The sequence below is a fragment of the Equus quagga genome, chromosome 8 (assembly GCF_021613505.1).
Source record: "Equus quagga isolate Etosha38 chromosome 8, UCLA_HA_Equagga_1.0, whole genome shotgun sequence".
Taxonomy (NCBI): domain Eukaryota; kingdom Metazoa; phylum Chordata; class Mammalia; order Perissodactyla; family Equidae; genus Equus; species Equus quagga.
Window position 1 is genome coordinate 126,365,074 of NC_060274.1, and position 18,125 is coordinate 126,383,198.

At 59.8% G+C, this 18,125-nt stretch overlaps 1 protein-coding gene and 1 long non-coding RNA gene across 2 annotated transcripts in view; one reads left to right on the plus strand and one right to left on the minus strand.

The window, feature by feature from the left end:
- LOC124243453 (uncharacterized) overlaps positions 1–1,732 on the minus strand; it is a 14,503-nt gene extending 12,771 nt beyond the window's left edge. Inside the window, exon 1 of the long non-coding RNA XR_006889670.1 lies at positions 561–1,732. This is a non-coding gene — a long non-coding RNA (uncharacterized LOC124243453). The remainder of the gene's footprint in view (positions 1–560) is intronic.
- Positions 39–18,125, plus strand: part of AGAP3 (ArfGAP with GTPase domain, ankyrin repeat and PH domain 3) — a 31,372-nt gene continuing 13,285 nt past the window's right edge. Inside the window, exons 1-10 of the mRNA XM_046669044.1 lie at positions 39–479; positions 1,751–1,809; positions 2,092–2,179; positions 2,384–2,469; positions 2,616–2,757; positions 3,162–3,296; positions 3,446–3,573; positions 5,247–5,405; positions 8,981–9,073; positions 14,117–14,221. Of these exons, the coding sequence (XP_046525000.1) occupies positions 2,736–2,757; positions 3,162–3,296; positions 3,446–3,573; positions 5,247–5,405; positions 8,981–9,073; positions 14,117–14,221 (642 nt within the window). The 5' untranslated portion in view covers positions 39–479; positions 1,751–1,809; positions 2,092–2,179; positions 2,384–2,469; positions 2,616–2,735. The remainder of the gene's footprint in view (positions 480–1,750; positions 1,810–2,091; positions 2,180–2,383; positions 2,470–2,615; positions 2,758–3,161; positions 3,297–3,445; positions 3,574–5,246; positions 5,406–8,980; positions 9,074–14,116; positions 14,222–18,125) is intronic.

Consider the following 18,125-nt stretch of genomic DNA (forward strand, 5'->3'; position numbering starts at 1 on the left):
GAACCGCCTGGAGCTGGCGGCGGCCGAGGGCGCGGGCGCGGGGCTGGGCCGCGCGGGTAGCGCGGGCTTCCTGCGGGGCGCCTCGCTGTGGAGCAGCCAGCGCTGGCAGGTGCTGCGCGGCGGCGGCGGCCAGGGCCCCCGGCGCGGCCTCTCCGCGCTGAGGAAGAGCTTCAGCTTCCGCCTGCGCCGCGGCCAGGAGATCCGGCGCGCCGAGTCGGGGCCCCTGCCCCGGGCGCGCACCCGCAGCGACGGCGACGCCAGCTCCCTGGGCGCCTTCCCCAGCCGCCGCGACCTGCTGCTGGGCGCCGAGGCCCCGCGCGCCGCGCCCGAGCCCGGCCGCCCCCGAGCCGCCGCCGGCCTCTGGAGGCTGCTCACCAGCCGCTTCCGCCGGAGGGAGCCCGCACCCGCGCCCGCGCCCGCCGAGCCGCTGTGGAGCCGCCGGGCGGCCGCGGCCCCGGGGCTCCTGGGCACGCCAAGCGGTAAGGGGAAGAGTCCCAGCCTGCGTGGCCTCTCTGGTCGGAGTCCCGCGTTAAGAGCGGGTGCGGAGCCCCTGAACCTACCTGGGAGAGGTGGGGGCCGGCCGCGGCTGGCCCGAGGGAGATGGATGCTCAGGCGGGCTCTGGGGTCGCTGCTGGGTGTGAGAAGGTGGTCGTGGCAGAGGAGGACTTCCAGGCGGTCCTCCGTCCGGGCGCTAGCCGCGGCCCATAGCATGGTGGGCTATGGGACGGGCCGGAAGGGCCCCTTCCTCACCTTTGGCACATGCAGAATTGAGGCCCGGAAGGGACAGACTCACGGAGTCAGCTGGCTCTAGGCAGGATGAGAACACATATCTAGCTCCCAGGCCGGGCTTGAGCCCTCGCCTCTGCTGCCCCTGCAGATGAGTTCAGGGCTTGCTTGTGGACCGGTCGCAAGGACTACTCTTTGAAACGACCTGGGGAGGGGAAGCAAGCATGGCCATGCTGGCCCCAAGGCTGCCCAGAGCTGGCTGGAGGATGTCGGTTACGGCCCAGAGGATAAAGATGGGCTGGCCTCATCTTTGGAGGACTCTGGGTAGCTCAAGGCTTCCCTTTCCCAGAACATTGCCAGAGTCAGGTGGGAGCTGAGAATGGCCTGGAGAGGAGGGAGCCGGAGAGGCGGGTCTCTAGGAAAGAAAGGGAGGTGGCCTCTCCACCAAGGAGGAGCATGGGGAGGAGGGCCAGTTGGGCTGGGTAGATAGCTCCCCATTCGACCTGCCCCTCACAGAACAGGGCCAGGTAAGGGCTCCTCCCTCATCACCCTGGCTAGGAATGTGGTGGGTGGCCCCACCCCGAGAGAGTGAGCTGTTCCTACTCGATGCAGGAGGCTGGCCCCCCTTCCCAGCTGCCAAGTGCCCAGCCTGGCTTGGGTCTGGGCTGAGACCTGCTGGAGTGCCCTCTCACCTGGGCCTGGTGTCTGGGCCTCGGGCGCACCAGGCCGGGTGTGGCTCAAGGTAGGAAATACTTATCTTGCTGGAGCAGTGAGAGGAGGAGGGGCACAGGTCTAGCCCAGGAGAACTGAGTCCACGCTCCTCAGAGTCCTCTTTCTGAGGACTATCATCACTCCATTCCACTCGGAAAGAATTTTCCTGCTGCTCCCTAGGGAATGGGGGTGAGGGTCAGGACCCCGTTTTCTGGCCTTTGCCTAGGAAGGGGCAGGGCAGGAGGCAGCTGGTAGCAGATAGCACAGGTGTACGTGCCACCCCAGGCCTGATGGGCGGCCTTCTCTCCCGCAGACTCCTTTGTGAACAGCCAGGAGTGGACCCTGAGCCGCTCGGTGCCGGAGCTTAAAGTGGTGAGTGAGGCCCGTGGGAGGCCCAGGCAGCCCTGGGGCTGGGCGGGTGCAGGCTGGAGCCGTGGGTCTGGACATGGCTTCCCCTACGTCCAGTCCCCTCCTTCTCTCAGCTTGGCCTTTTCCCGAAGCCCTTCGCTTCTGGCCCTCTTCCCTGCCCTCCGAGACTCATTCCTTTCCTGTCCTCAAGCCGGCCCTTCTCCTTCCTGATGGTATTTGCCTCTTCTGCCCCATCTCCTTCCTCATGCCCTCTGACTGCCACTCTCACCCCTTCCTCTCCCGCAGGGCATTGTGGGAAACCTGTCTAGTGGGAAGTCGGCCCTGGTGCACCGCTATCTGACGGGGACCTATGTCCAGGAGGAGTCCCCTGAAGGTGAGCGTCCTGGGCTGGCCTGGGCTCTGAGCCTGGCCACTCTGCCCCCTTTCTCTCCTTCCCGCTGTCTGTGTATGGGGCTCAAGCCCCTTGTCCTTCTCAGTCCTCCCGTCTCCCCCCCTTGGAAGCTGTGGATTTCTTCTCTGCTTGGCCTCCGTGCGCTCCTTCTCTCAGTTTTGGGCCTGACCGTGCATTCTGTCCTAGGGGGTCGGTTTAAGAAGGAGATTGTGGTGGATGGCCAGAGTTACCTGCTGCTGATCCGAGATGAAGGAGGTCCCCCTGAGCTCCAGGTGATGCTCCTGCCCCCGTCCTGGCCCATGGTGCCCTTTACTCGAAGTTCTTGCTTGGGACTGGGCAAGGTTGAGTGTGTGGGGAGAAGGGTACGGAATTCGCCCATGACCAGGTGAGGGTGGTAATTCTGCTCGGTCCCCCCTAGTTTGCTGCCTGGGTGGACGCGGTGGTGTTTGTGTTCAGCCTGGAGGATGAAATCAGCTTCCAGACCGTGTACAACTACTTCCTGCGGCTCTGCAGCTTCCGCAACGCGAGCGAGGTGCCCATGGTGCTGGTGGGCACGCAGGGTGAGCAGGCCTGCAGGGGTGGCATGGGGCGCTGGGGGTCCCCAGGTGGACTGCTGTAAGGAAGCCCAGCTCTCCCGCCCCTCCTGGTGCTGACTGAGTCCTCGTCTTCGGGGGGCCTCCTCCTGGCTGCGTACACAATGGATCTTCCCCAGATAGATCCTGCCATCCATGTGATGATTGTGTGCACGTATTTTGTGATGAATAAACAGAGTGGCTGGCTCCTTTCCACTCAGTGAGTTGGTGGCAGAGCTGGAACAAGGCCTGGACACCCGTCTTCTCGTGCTCTGTGTCATCCGCTGCCCTGGGCTCTTTGCCCACTCACCCTCTGACCAAATGGCCCTCCCCCTCAGTGGCCCCAGCTTCTCAGCAGGCTGAGTAAATCCCCACCATCCCGCCTCCAACAGATGCCATCAGTGCCGCAAACCCCCGAGTCATCGACGACAGCAGGGCCCGCAAGCTCTCCACAGACTTGAAGCGCTGCACCTACTATGAGACGTGCGCGACCTACGGGCTCAACGTGGAGCGCGTCTTCCAGGACGGTAACTCGGGCGCCGGGTGGGAACGGCTTCCCCAGAGCGGGGCTCAGGATGGCGCTGTGGCCAGCGGGGCGCTGTGCCCTGGGGGGCGGCTCTAAGCTGGGCTTCTCCCTTCTCCCCAGAGGGGTAATTGACTCTGCTGTCCCCTGCAGTGGCCCAGAAGGTAGTGGCCTTGCGGAAGAAGCAGCAGCTGGCCATCGGGCCCTGCAAGTCACTGCCCAACTCCCCCAGCCACTCGGCAGTGTCCGCCGCCTCCATCCCGGCCGTGCACATCAACCAGGTGCGGCCAGCCTCTCCGTCTCCCACCGCGAGTTTGTCCCACCGCGGCCCTGCCTCACCATACTGTCTGTCTGCTTGCGTGTCCCCACCTCATCTGGTCTCCCACCTCGCGGACGGTTTGAAAACACTCGCTCGAGTTCCCTGTAGCCTGCACGACTGGCCCGGCCTCATCTGTACCCCTGTGCTGACTGCCTTCCCGCTAGTTTCCCATCCCTGCTCGCCACTCTACTCGCTCTGCAGCCATGTCAGCTAAGGCAATGTGATCAGTCAGTGCTGTTAGCGATGCCTCAGGACGGCTTCCTGTGGAGCCACCCTCAGGAGCACAGGGTGAGAGGAGTTCCTGTAGGCCTGCTCGGGACCAGCCCTAGCAAAACCAGCTCACGGCACAGGCCTCTCCCCTACTCACCTGTCAGCCCTTTTGTCGGTGTTTGCATTTAGAAGGGCAGCGCTTGCCCCACAGGGACCAATGGCTTTCGTGCCCTGTCGGGTGTTCTGAGCCAACTCCTGCCACTGTTCTCCCATAATACCACTTGGATGCCTGCCCACTTCCGGGCCTACTGCCTGTGTATTTTTTGGCTCTTGGCACGTGGGTTGCTGTTTCCTTCTGGAACTGTGTTTCCCCACTCTGCTCTGTGGAAAGCCCTGGGCCATCACAGATACACTCGACTGAGTGGTCAGGCCAACAGCTACAGCTTTCTGTCTGCTCAGGGCCATTGTCTTTCCAAGGCCCACCCTGGCCCCCAGCTTTCTGATGGCAGCCTGGTTGCTGTTCCAGAGACCCCTCCCTTTGGCCCTTTAGAAGGCCGCAGGGATTCCTTTGTAAGTGTTCTCGGGTGGGAAGGAGGAATGATAGGTCTTTCTTCACTGTCTCTCAGCAGCTCTGCCTCAGGTGCCGGCGGGCCCCGCCTGAGGGGCCTCTGACTGCCGAGGGGTGGCGGTTTGGGTGTTCCGCTCCTTTTGGACAGGTTAGGATTCCAGGCACTGCCAGCAGGACACGGCCTCCACTTAGTGAACACCCCACGGACCGTTAGGGAGCGGGCCTTGTTGTGCTGTCTCCCGAGTCCTGGAGTAGACACTGCCGTGCGCTTTCTGTCTCCATCCTGTGATCCTTTCTGTCTCCTCTTCCTTCCGCACCTCTGTCCCTTATCTGCCGCCCACTCTGATGGCAGGCTTGGTTCCGTTCTCTCTGCCTCGGCTTTTCCATGTCCCTTCCCCTATCGCACACACTGTCAAAGAGTGAAGCTCATCCTCCCTGGCACCCTGAGCCCCGCCCTGGCCTCCTGCTGCCTCAACATACGTCACTGACTTTGGGGAGCTCATTCTGGGTGACCTGCTGCCTCATGCCAGACCCACCTGTGCGCCAAGACTCCACAGTTTGTTCACTCTGTCACTGACTCCGACAGGCAGCCGTTGCCTCTGATTCAGTTCCCTAGTTGGCACAGAATTGCCCCTGCTGGGGCCCTAGTGGGGCAGCCCAGGCAGTGACGACTGGATCCTGCCAGCCTTCAGGCCATGCTGCCGTCCCCCTCGGTTCCATCTTTAGGAGCTAGTGGCTCCTCTGCTGCCCCATGAGCCCCAAGCCAGGTCCCCATACTGCAGGGGTTCTTGGCTCCTGCCTGCTGCCTCTCCCTGCACCCAACCCGAGCCGCCCTCAGCAGCCCTCTCTGTCCTTAGGCCACGAATGGCGGCAGCAGCGCCTTCAGCGACTACTCATCCTCAGTCCCCTCCACCCCCAGCATCAGCCAGCGGGAGCTGCGCATCGAGACCATCGCTGCCTCCTCCACCCCCACACCCATCCGCAAGCAGTCCAAGCGGCGCTCCAACATCTTCACGGTACGTGTCCCGTGCCCTGTCCTCCCACCTGCCCAGCTGCCTTCACTGCACAGGCAGGGCCGAGCCCCCGCCACCCAGCTAAGAGGGAGCAGAGCAGGCAGGAGCCCCAGACAGCTGGGCTGTGGGTAGCCCCGAGTCAGGAAGATGCCACCTGTAGTCTCTCTTTCTCCATTCACACAGACACACAGCAGCTTCTGTAGGCTCCTTACTGGTGCCCTCCTCCACACCCAGACTCTTCCAGACCGTTCTTCTGAGCCCACAGGGCGCTGCCCTCGGCATATCCACACAGATCCTCCTGCCCCTGCTGCACACACTCACCCTCCCACCCCCAATCACGTAGGGCTTCTTGGCCAGCTGGAGCGGCCTTTGACGCCTCTGCTCTAACCTTCCCGACACCTTGCTTCTGCAGTGAACCAAGGCCCCAAGGTTACTTGCCCAAGGCTGTGTGAAGGGTTAGAACCAGAACTAGAATGGTTCTGGCAGAGCTAGAACCAGGGCCCAGGCCTCACAGTCTGCATTCCTGCTATTGTCCATCACCTCACGCTTCCCACACCCTGCAGTGACTGATTTAACAAAGGCTTAGACATCTTTCCTAGGCCTCCGTCTCCTGATTCCCAGCCTGTGGCTCTCCACCCTGACTCAGAACTCCACAGGCCCACCCTTTCTCCCCCTCCCTGTGGACTTCACCCCGGGGTCCCATGTGCCATCCACTGCTCGGGGCCCGGCCCCTCAGCTCTTAGGTGCCCTGAGTCTGCTGTTTCTCCATGCCCAGCATCTGACACACAGCACCCACCCAATACTCTCACCCTCCAGCTGGGATTGGCTGGACCATGCCAGGAGTCTTGGGTCAGATGCAGGTGGGTGAGCTGCCCGTGTGGATTCTCAGGACATGGCCCTGTCTTTCTGCGTCATCCGTGTGCCTCTTTCTGAGCGTCAGGGCTTGGCGCTCAGTCTGGCTCTGTGTCCTGCTGGCCAGGCCAGGCCCCAGCCAGGCTCTCAGGAACCCTGCCCAGGCAGCCAGTGCTCCCCAGGCCTTGCTCATTCACTGTTGCCTCCACCCACCAGCACACTTCTGCCAGGTCTGCCTGCCTCCATCTACCCTCTGCCTGCCACGCGCCCCCTCCCCGTCCATGCTGACTGACTCTCTTTCTGCTGACAAGCTGCTGCCGTGCATTGCACTTCCCCAGCCCCGACCCTGCCTAGACTCACAGCTTCTTGTTTCTATTCACACCCATCGAGACACACAGGGCCTCGGGCTGCCTGCTTGTGCCCACACCTGTTGCTGCTGCTGCTGCTGCTGCTGCTGCTGCTGCTGTAAAGCCTGCGGGTGCCTGTGTTTGCAGTGACCACCGTCTGTGCCCTCGGCACCTGCTCCCTGACATCCTGCCTCAGTTACCATCCTCAGCATCATTCTTAGTCTCTCACCTTCCTCTGCTGCTAGTCCTGCAACACCCCAGGGCACGCTCTCCTCCCTCTGCCACCCTCTGTCTGACGCCCATGCCTAGCTCATGGCCTCCTCGCCGCGCGCCTTCGCCTTCGTGCTCCCGGCCCTGCGCGCTCTGTTGCCTGCTCCACCGTGCTGCCTCCGCCTGCCTTCCTTGCTGCGTGCGCTCACGGCACAGCCTTCCCTTCGGCCCTCTCATTCTCTCCATCTTCACTGTGGCAACCTTATTTTTTCTTTCCATTGTTTCCATGGTGACCTCACTTGCGCCATTGTCCCCGAGGCAGCCTCAAGACCTGTCCGTCTCTAGGAGTGCATCTCAGGACCTCCCCCTGTCATCCTCGCTAGGGGGCCACTCCCTCGCCTCATCGTCCTCCCCAGCAGAGCCTTCCTGCTCCATGGCTGGTGCCCTTGTGGCCCTCCCGCTGGACGTGGCCATCCCATCCCCCCATGACTTCATGTACTCGTTCTGTTGCTGCTCGCGCCCTGGTTCCCTTCCTTGGGGGGGTGCCCCCTGGGCTCCCAGAGATCCTCTGGTGGTTGGAGGCCTCTTGGCTCACCAGCCTGGCTGGGGCAGTCTGCACCCCATGCCCCCAACTGGCTCTTCTGTTTGGGGACCCTGTGGCAGCGGTCCCATGCACCTTCCTCCTCCCTGGGCCAAAGGGGCAGAGGCTCTGGCGCCCAGGAGAGACCCAGGGCAGGCACTGATGGTGCAGCTGCAGACGGCAGCCCCTGGCCCAGTTCTTCCCATTCCTTTGGCTGTGCTCCCCCCATGCTGCGGCTGTTGTCCTTCGCCCCTTCCCTGTGCCCTGGCTCCCGGCAGCCTGGAGAACAGGAGGGATGTGGGGCCCAGGCTGCGTGTGGTGAACATTCCCCGCTGAGATGGACTGCCCGGCCACTGCCTCGCCGCCGCCTCCTCCTCTTCATCCCGCTGCTGCCTCTCCCCAGGTGCCTGGGTTTCTGCCCTCACCAGTGCTGACCGACTTGTGCGGGGCTTGAGTATAACTTGCCAAAATCTTTATTCTTTCGATATTTGCAGATATGTGCCACTGTTTCCAACTTTTCATCAACAAAAAGGCCTTTCCAACTCCTTCCAAATTAGAAGACCAGGTGGTGACACACAGCACCTCTGGACATTCTCCCCTGTGCGGGGCCGGAGGCGGGCCGGGCCCTGGGACTGCTCTCAGATGAGAAGCGGCCGCCGTGCTCCCCACTCCAGAGACCCACAGGAACCTTTGTAACTAACCCCCACCCCCAGGGAAGGCTAGGAACGCTGGAGCCTGCGGCTGGGGGCTGCCGGGGACCAGGCCCGGCTGGACGCGCTGCGCCAGGCTCGCTGCATGGAGAAGAAGGGAGCTCGGCCCCACGCCAGGCGCCAGGCCAGCGAGACAGGCCCAGAGGGGCGGGGGCATCCGAGCGCCCGCCCCGGCCCAGCTGCTCCTGGGGGGAGCTTTCCTGCCCCTCCCCTCCTCTGCTCCTTCCTGCATGGACTTCTGCCGTTCCTGCTCCGCTCCGGACGCCACAGCCACCGCTGCGCGCTTGCCTTTCTCCTTTCTTGGCCTCCCCGTTTCCTAGGATCCGCATTGGGCGGGCTCTGCCCCAGGAGCCTGGCAGGGGCGCAGGGCCTCTTCTGGCCTCTCTCCTCTCTCTCTCCATCCACTGTGCCCCTTGGGCCACGCCGACATGCTCGGTGCAACGTGCCGTGTGGTGTCTGTGCTGCAGACGGGCCACTGCCCGCTCACTTCTGGACTTTGCTCTCCCCAGTTTTCGTGCCCTGTGCTCCAGGCCATCCCTCAGCCCCACCGTCCACCACTCCTCGCCCCTTCCCTTCTCTTATGCCCCAGCCCCCTGGGCTGTGCGGTCCTCACACCCTCGGTATTTCGTGTCCTTGCTCTTTTGTAAGGGGCGGGCCCGGCTCAGTGAACTGTGCTGCTCTGTATGGTGCCGTGTGTAAGAATAAACCCGTTGGAATACTCGTGGTCTCAGTTCCTTCCCAGTCCCGCCGCCCCGGCCCTGCCCCACTGCTAGGGCCTGCCCAGGAGGAGGGAGGATGGGAGGGCTGGGCATTCCATGTGGGCAACTGTCCCCCGTGGACCTTGGGCCCCTTTAACATGTCTCTTCTTTTCTCTTTTAGTCTCGAAAGGGTGCTGACTTGGACCGGGAGAAAAAAGCCTCCGAGTGCAAGGTGGACAGTATCGGGAGTGGTCGGGCCATCCCCATTAAACAGGTCAGCACTCCCTTCCCCTGTGGCCAAAGAGGAGCTGAGACGAGGCCCAGGAAATGCTAGAGGATGGTTCTTTTCCAGGCCTCTGGGAGATGGTATAAGAGGCGAGCACCTCCCCCCCCTCCATTGCCCGGCCTGAATCCTTCACAAGGAGAGGTTCCTCACTAAGAAGGATGGACCTCTGGGAAGAGCGGCTAGAGCGGCTACTGCAGCCTGGGTCTGGAGCTGCCCCTCGCTGGGCTCTGCTCGTTCCTCCTCACGACCACGAGGGGGCAGCAGAGAGCCACATGCTGTCCTCAGCTGCTCTCCTGCCAGTGGTTTTGGAGTTGGGTGACCCGGAGAGGAGTCTGGGCTCTGGCCTACCTCTCCTCCTCCCAGAAAAGGAAGAGCATTCCCAAAAGAGTACCCTGAGGCATACTCATTGATGGGCATACTGAAGGCTGGTTCTTCTGTAGGTTTTTTGGCTCAATCTTGTCCATATGAGCCTCCATTCATTTGTAAAGAAAAAACTTAGTTGAGGTGCCACCACCTAGTCTTTTCTCCACCGCCTTTCTGAGTCACTCCCTGGCAGGGCTGGGCCCCCCCAAAGCTTGGATCCTCCCAGACCTGTCGTCAGTCCCCACGCTGGAAAAAGACATTGAATGATGGAGGCTATCTTTGTGCAGAGATGGTGGTGTGCTGGGCAGGGTTCTGGAACTGCTGAGTTGTTGGAGGGTAGAGTGAGGAGGTGTCTCGCTGGAGCTCAAGCAAGAGCCTGCTAGGTGAGGTACCTGTTGGGATAAGGGCACGTGGCCTGGTGTTAGTCTGCTATACCCCCAGGATGCTGGGCTTGGCACAGATCTGGGGAGCCAGTGGTTAGCGATGCCATGTCTACAGGGACCATGTCGTCAGGTTTTGACCACAGAGGAGACTGGTATGGCCAGAGCTCACCCTGGTCAGGGCCCTGTGGTCAGGTGTGGCCCTCCAGGCTGCGGCGTCTGGGGCCCACTGGCAGTGTGACCAGAATTCCTGTGTTAAGGTTGGAGGTGTCTGACCCCACAGTGGAGGCCCATTTAGAATGGAGAGCCAGGAAGTATGTGAGGGTCCCAGAGGGCAGAGCGAGGAACGCTGTGTTGCTCCATGTCCTGTGTTTCTTCTTCAGCCTTCTCCTGAAATGTCATTGCACTGATGTCTGACAAGGACCGCTCTAGTTGGGTCAGCCTACCTGGAAGACAGGTGAAGAGGTTGAGAGGGGTGGCAGCAGCCAGTCACCTCCCCTTGTGCCTGTGTGTGTCTGGGTGCAAAATCGGTCCTCACAAACCTATTGATGGTGTGATCACCTGTCTCTGGGCCTGCACAAACTGAGTGCCTCCCTGCAGCCCTCTCACCAGGCCAGGTGATGCGGATGTGCTTCCGGCAGAGGACTGTCACTCCCTGCTTTGGGGGCGGGTTCTTTCTGAGTGTGTACATGTAAACATTTAGTAAGTAAGAGAGAACTCCTTCCCCGGGGGCCTGTGCTTTGAGATGAGTGTAGCCCCAAAGGCCCCTCTTCCTGTCTTGGGTACAGGCTGATTGATCTCTTCCCTGAATCCCCCACGTGGAGGGGAAGGGGGAGCTCTGGGGCTGGGGGTTGAAGACCTGTGAACTTGTACCCGGGATTCTGGCCTGGCCAGGGGGTCAGCTAGGTCACTTGGGTGTGACAGGCCCCTAAACCTCAGGGACTTTCAGTGGGACAGACACCGCCAGGAAGGAACCCGAGTGCAGTCCACTGTGCTGCCGGCTGGAGGCAGGTAGCTAGGCCTGTGCTCTGATGCTGCAGCGCGATCACACGCAGCGTGGGGATGTGCTCATCCACTCTCTGGTTTCTTGCGCTCCTCCCCAGCGCCCCGCCCCCCAAACTTCCCCGCTGCCCTGGGTCGGTCCAACCCCTTTCCAGCCCTCCTGTCCTGGTCTCCCCATTCCGTTCCTTCCCCCTCCCCCCTTCTCCTGCTGGGAGTGGAGATTGCATTTCAGTTGCCATTTGCATTCCCAATCAATCCGGACTCCGCAATTAAGCCGGCTGGCGGAGCTGGGAGGGAGGCGGCGGCGGGAACGGGTCCTCTGGGGGCTGTCGCCTCCGCACCACTCCCATTCCGCCCCAGATTGCTTCCTGCTCCACCGTGCACAGCCCGGCTGGCCAGGGAGGGTAGCAGGAACCCCTGTAGCTCATTCTCCCTCCTTGGAGCACAAGATGTGAGAGGGAACAGGAGGCGCGGGTAGGCAGGCCTCTCGCCAGCCCAGCTTTCTGCTGCTTCTGTGTCTTGGCGCTGTGTGGGCAGAGCAGGGCTGGGCAGATGAGAGGCGGGCTGGAGATGGGCGTGGGCAGCGGGTTGTTCCCTGGCCAGCTGCACATGCCTCTCTCTACCGAGCCGGCGCTCCTCCCACAGTCCTGGCTAACGAGCTCATTACCGCTGGTGGGCAGCTCCTCTGCTTCCTCCCTGAGAGGGGCCCAGGTGAAGGAGGGGAAAGAGTTCTGGATAGGAAAGAGCTTCTCTCCTAGACTGGCCTCCTCGACATCCTGATTCCTGATTCATTGCTTGGAGGAGGGAGGACCTCATGCCGGAGTCCGCTCCCCGGTCTGAGGAAACCGAGGCCCACTCAGTTACATGATCTGTTTGATGTTAAGGGCTGTTTGGTGGCAGAAAGGAGAGCAGAGCCCGGCTTCCCTTTCCCTTGACTGGGAGCTGGACCCACGAGGGAGGCGCCCAAACATGATGAAGGTGAAGGGACAGAGGTGGGGACGAGGCCCAGGTTTGAAGCATTTGACAACACAGGCTGGTGTGGAATCTCCCATTGAAGGTGAAGGCTGGGTCGGTGGCGGAAAAGGAGGGAGTGAGATTGAGGAGCAGGCGAGCCAGCAAGGCAGCCACTCTCCCATCCCTTTCTGAGAGGGAGCGGGATGAGAATCTGGCATTGTCCGCAGGGGCATTGTCTGCAGTCAGGGGAGAGGGAGAAACTGTACTTTTCCTTGTTCCTGGCCTGTAAGGGGTGGGTGCTACTCCCAAAGGCAGGTCACCAAGGTTCCATCACAGACCCCGAGGCAGGGGCCCGATTGCCTTCTGGAATGTTCCAGCCACCCTGTTGTCTAGTGAGGGTTCCATTAACACCGCTTGTCTTCAGAAGCTCCTTGTGAGGCTAGGGTCTCTCATGCTGATGGGGTACCAGGTAGCAGGATGTGTCCTCAGTTGGCCAAGTACTCCAGCTCCCGTCTCACATGGCCACATCTCCTGCAATAGCATTGGTCTTTTGGGGGCTGTGGGAGGGGAAGGATAGAGGAAGGAAGGAGGGGTAGCAAGGATGTGAAACATCTGTTGAAAAGGAGGAGACTGGAACGTAGGGCCCTGTCTTACCTCCACCTTGGTCCTTGTTAGTGGGGAGAAATCAGGCAGGAAATCCCAGATCACCTCTTTGCTAATTGCATCCCTCTAGGGCTGAGCCTTCTCTTCGGAAGGGCTTAGAGGGGGAAGGAGCAATGAAATTGGGGTTTATCCCCACTGTGGGCCTCAGGACCATAGCTGATGACAGAGAGACTTCCCATTGTCTCACCCCTAATCGCTCTTTTCCTGCTTGCCTTAGGGCAGGGCCCTCCTTCCTAAAAGAGAAGCCATTACAGGGCTGAGTTTCTCAGAGCTCCTCCTTTTTGACACGCGTTGGGATGGATTCAGGGTGCTTCCGCTATTCTCTCCCATCCGCTGCCGATCCTGACCCGTCCGTGTGGCTCTCCATCATAGGAATTTTGTCTAGGAATCTCTGGGAGCTGCCTCTTCTCAGCCTTCCTGAGTTTGGGAGGAGGGGATCCATGGGGGTGCGATGCTGGTCTTGGGGAATCTGCCACCTGTATACCTTGGTGGCTGTCCTTGTCCTCTCCCTGACCCCAGCCTCCATCCTCAGCCATTCTCTCATGCTATCTGTTGTTTCAGGGAGAGAGCCAGAGGGGGGGAGCGTCTTCAAGGGTTACCGGTAGAGGAAGGCAGCAGAGGCTGTCCCTGGGCATGGTCAGGTTGCAGCTCGCTAGCTGGGGCCCACCTCCCGCGTTCAGTATCCCTGATAGCCACACAGTCTTGGCTGGCTTTTCCCCAGCCCAGCCACCAGCTGTTTCCTGAGTGTCTGCTATGTCCCAGGCATTGTCACAGTGCTGAAGGTGTGCCAGTGAACAAAACCACAAAAATCTTTGCCCTCATGGAGCTCTTATTCGTCCTCATGCTCTTCTTTTTTTTATATATATATATTTTTTAATGTTTCCCTTTTTATTTTTTTTCTTATTTTACTTTATTTGTTTATTTTTTTTGCTGAGGAAGATTTGCCCTGAGTTAACATCTGTGCCAGTCTTCCTCTGTTTTGTATGTGGGTCACCGCCACAGCATGGCCACCAATGAGTGGTGTAGGTCTGTGCCCAGGAACTGAACCTGGGCCACTGAAGTGGAGCAGACCGAACTTAACCACTAGGCCATGGGGCCAGGCCCCAATCTCTACACTTGAGTGTCTTATCAGCTTACACAGGAAATTTGGTTGCTGAGCTCTATGGCTATGTCTCCCCACTGCCTGCCTTGTGGGAGTCTGGGGGCATTTTGGGGAAGGTTATGGGATTTTCTGCCCTATTCTGGGGTTGTCACAGCAGGTTGAAGGCCAGGGTCCTTCTGAGTTCTCACCTCAGCCTGTAGACGCATGGGCAGGAGCATCACTGCTGGGGGGCCATGTAATCCTGGCCTCCTATTGTGAGGAGCTCCTCCAGCTCCACGTCCTGAGGGAAAGGAGACACCCCCCAGGACAGGGGCCCACAGTAACTGGAGAGGTGGGTCCCAGGCTGCCTCCCGGAGGGTGGTCAGGGATTGCCACGTTCTGTGGAAGGTTCAGTTAACTGGTTCTCCCTAGTTCAGCCTTAGTCCTGGATGGCCTCTGCTCAGTTAATCACAGTGGCCCAGGAGGACAGGGGATGGAGGATGAAGTTACCTAATGACACTGTGACCTTCCCCATGCCTGTGACGTGTGGGGCTGGCCCCTGTTCTCTGATGTGGCCTCTGTCCTCAGGGCATCCTGCTGAAGCGGAGTGGCAAGTCCCTGAACAAGGAGTGGAAGAAGAAGTACGTGACACTCTGTGACAACGGGCTGCTCACCTACCACCCCAGTCTGCACGTGAGTCCGGGGGAGCGCTGGACCTGGAAGAGGGCTGGGGCCAGAGGAGGAGGAACAAAATGTGAAGGGGGCTGACTCCAGGACCAAAAGAAGCAGACCTTAGTGAGCTCAAATGGACTTTCCCTTGAGAAACGACCTCACTTTGGTGGCTTGGGAACTGCACAGACTCCGAGACCCGGGCCCAGGTCGAACCCTTAACACTAAAGCTCTGAGTTGTGGCCAAGCCCTTTGGAGAAAACTCACCCCCGGGGATAGTCACCTCTAGGCCAGGCTGGTGTGTGCAGTCAGACTCTTCATCCTCCATTCTACTTGGTTTAAGAACTGGATTGGGCTCATTTACATGGAATTGCTAAAGTTGGGGGTGCCACTGTTGCCAACCAGTTGTCTCTAGAGGAGCCATACCAGTGGGGGATCCCTGGGCTCTGGGCCTCTGATGATGGGGAGTTAGAGGGTAGTTAAGCCAGCGCTGCTGAGGATGGTGTGGGGCCTTGGACATGTCCCCTTGGGAAGATGAGAGTGGGAGTGGCGTTACGTGTGGGTAGAGGGGTCTGGAGGGTGTGTGGCCTATGCCCCAGTAGGGGGGCTGCAGTGATTGTAGAGTGGCCCCTATGGCAGTTCCCCCACCCTTCCTTCCTCCCCCTCTCCTCACTGCGTGGCTCCAGCACACAGCTGTCACCAGAATCCATCTCTGTCACCACCCCACTGTGGGGCTAATGAGTTCTCCTGTGAAGCCCCTCAAGCACAGCACGTGGCCAGCCCCACCCCCGGCCCAGAGGCCCAGGGCCTGCCTCAGAGGGTCCCTCGCCTGCCTTTGAATCTGCACAAGGTATCAGGGAGGCCTAACCCAAGAGGTGCTGGGTCCACAGTTTTGCCCATAACCTGGTCCTGAGAGCACTGCCAGACAGCCCCGCCGAGGAGACACACGGAGGCCTGGCCTGGGAAGAGCCAGTGGGCAGTCTGTTCCCAGTCAGGCCAGAGCCCAGCCTGGCCCTGCTGGGTTTCTCCATATCTGAGTCCTCGGGCACTGGCCCTTCCCGTTGGCTCAGGGGACACCCAGGTTAGACTGTTCCCTCCTAGTGTCCCTGACTTTACGGGGTGGGAGCCAGTGCCAGGAAACTGGGGGCTTGGAAAAGGGCCACACCCAGGCGACCTTGGGTATTTAGTGCAAAGTCTCCTCAGTACCATCCTCTCCCCTACTCCAGCCTCCTTCTCGCACACAGACCTGGTCCCACTGCAGAGTCGATGGGAGGATGAGAGGCAGCAAGGCTACTAGGGAAAGCACTGACACCAAGGCACAAGTGTCTCAGCGAGTCAAGGACCACTGTGCGGGTGCAGAGCCTTTGTACCAGAAAGAGCAGAACCACAGTATTTCCCAGCTGAGAGCGGCCAAGGGCCCGCCATGCCCATTCACAGGCTGAGGCCGAGAACACACACTGGCACCTCCTAACTCCCAGCCGGTTGTACTTTTGCGCCCCAGTACTCCAGCAGGATGCGTGTGCTCTCTGCTTAGGCACCATCTTGCCTGGTGAGCTGGGAACTAGCCTATTTAAAGCATCGCAGTTTCCCCCACCTGTGTGGAGGTGGCCTTAGCCTCTGCCTTTGCTGCATCCTTACCTGTTCCTTCTGCTTTGTGCTACCCTACCTGAGTGCCATGCTCTGTCGCCTCTGCTTGTCCCCACGGCCCAGATAGTGGAGGAAGCCCAGGGTAGAGGAGAGGGATGGTAGAGGGGTCTTGGGATGTGGAGGTAGGTGTTGGGTGTTGTGTTTGATTTTGGGTTTGGTTTAGGAAGGGAAGGTAAAGGCATGAGGAAATGCTGGTTCACACATAACGTAACAAACTGGAGAGCAGAGGCTTGGTGGAGTTTGTTGGATCATCAAAGTCACCCAGCCAGTGACTGAGCTAAGACTTGGACCCATGACTTTGACTCTAAGCATTACCCAGATTTTTCTGCACATGCCGAGAGCACCTCCCTTCAGGGCTGGCTAAGAAAGTTGCTGAAGAGTTAACATTAGGGCAAGTGTTTCCCAGACATATTGTCGAGTAAAGGAGGGCAGAGGGAGCCGATGGGCTACCTGCCTGGCCTGGGCCGGGCTGGGTGTCTGAGCTCCGCCAGAGTCCCTTCCAGCACTATGCATATTGAGCTGTGTGTAGCTTAGTGTATTCAGAGACCTGGGACAGGATCTGGGTGTCAGGGGCTTCCAGGCCTGTCCTTGGTTTCTTGCAAGGTGAGTCTAAGAGGCAGATAGCTCTGCTAGTCCAGCACCTGAGGCCGTAGCACCCACCAGGCCCCAGCCCCTTCTAGGCCCCCTCCTGCTCTCCCAGCCGCAGGACATCATGAAGAGGTTGAGTGAACGGTGCCTTTGAGAGCATGGGCTCCCCATTTGTCAGCTCTTCATTGGCTGCCCATTGGCTCTGGGGTCAAAATGCACAGCCCACAGTCCTTCCCCGACACTGGATGCCAGGAGGAACTGTAGATGCTTCTCTTCTCACTCACAAGACGAATCAGATTCAAAACTGGTTGTACCGATGAAAGTATTGAGTGAAGGCCAAACCAAAGGTTGCCGTGTGCAGCTGCATGAACAGGGGTCTGAGTTTACTCCTAGCAGAGGCTGCTTCACTCTGTCCACCCCTCTGGCTTCTTGATTTCCTTCCTTGGTTGCTCCTGCACTCGTGTGTTGTTGGCTTATCTGCTCCATCTCCCCTTTGCCGTCTTTTCCAACATGAGCAAGCTTCTAAGTTGCCAGCAGTGAGCAGGTACCTTCCTTCTCAGTGAGCCGCCCGGCTTCCCTCAGAGGCCTCCTCCTGTTAGGGAGTTGTGCAGAGAAATGACCCTCTGGTAACTCCAGAGGTGCACACAGAACTCTTGGCCTAGTCCAGCTCTCCTCGCAGGGACAGCTCTTGCCTGAGACCTAAGGGCAGCAGGCCTGGTGACTCCCCTACTGATGGAGGCCTGTCAGGCTAGAGGGGCTGGACAGGCGTGCAGAGGAAGGGCTGGTGGGCACGACTCAAGCCTCACGCCCGATCCTTGCCTGGCCCAAGAGAGCCCGCCACAGCCTCCCCCATTTTGCAGCCAGCGGAGCCATTCACACAATCACCTTCTGTTAATTCTATCTGCAACATCAATTAAATTGTTTGTAGAAACTAATTGAATGTGGCTTAATCACACATCTTAATAGCTTTCCACGCTCTGAACTCGTTGTTAATTCCAGTAATAAAACGAGATGAGAACGCTGGCTGGGTAATTAGCGAGGAGGCTGGGGAAGAAATTGCTGTTTGATGGTGGGTAATAAAGGCAGCCGTGGTGACCGCTCTCCTGAGCAGCCGCTGCCACCACCACCGCCGAGCTCCTCGTTCTGCTGACGGAGGGAAACGCTGTTGCTCTGCCCCTGATGTCCCTATTCCTGCTGCTGCTCCTCGAGCTCCTCACCACTCTCCTCAGGGCCGGGTTCCACCTCTCAACTTAGCCCTGGAGCTGGCCTGGCGTAGGGCACAGAGAGGAGAGCTGTTGGTGTTGGCCTGCACCAGCACAAGGAACACCTATCCAGTGTGGTCAGAGATGCTGAAGGGGGCCAGTCCTTTCCCCTTAAGGCTGGTGTCTGGCTTCTTGGCCCTGAACAGAGTCCCTCCATGCAGCTCTTCTTCCTAGCATAAGGTCAGCTGCTCCTGCCACGTCCCAGCTTGGGCATCCCAGGGCTGTCGTGTGGCCTGAAAACTGTTGCAGCTGCTGTGACCTCCTTGTGAACTAGAGCAGCCCGAGCCCCTCCCCCAGGAGAGGGACTACAGCTGTGCCTTCGGCCCAGCCAGCTGTTGACAGTTGTCTGGAGCAACCGCTCTAAGATGTGATTGTGTGCAGGGACCCAGGATGGGTACATGCAGAAGCCAAGTCACTGGGATGTTGGGGCT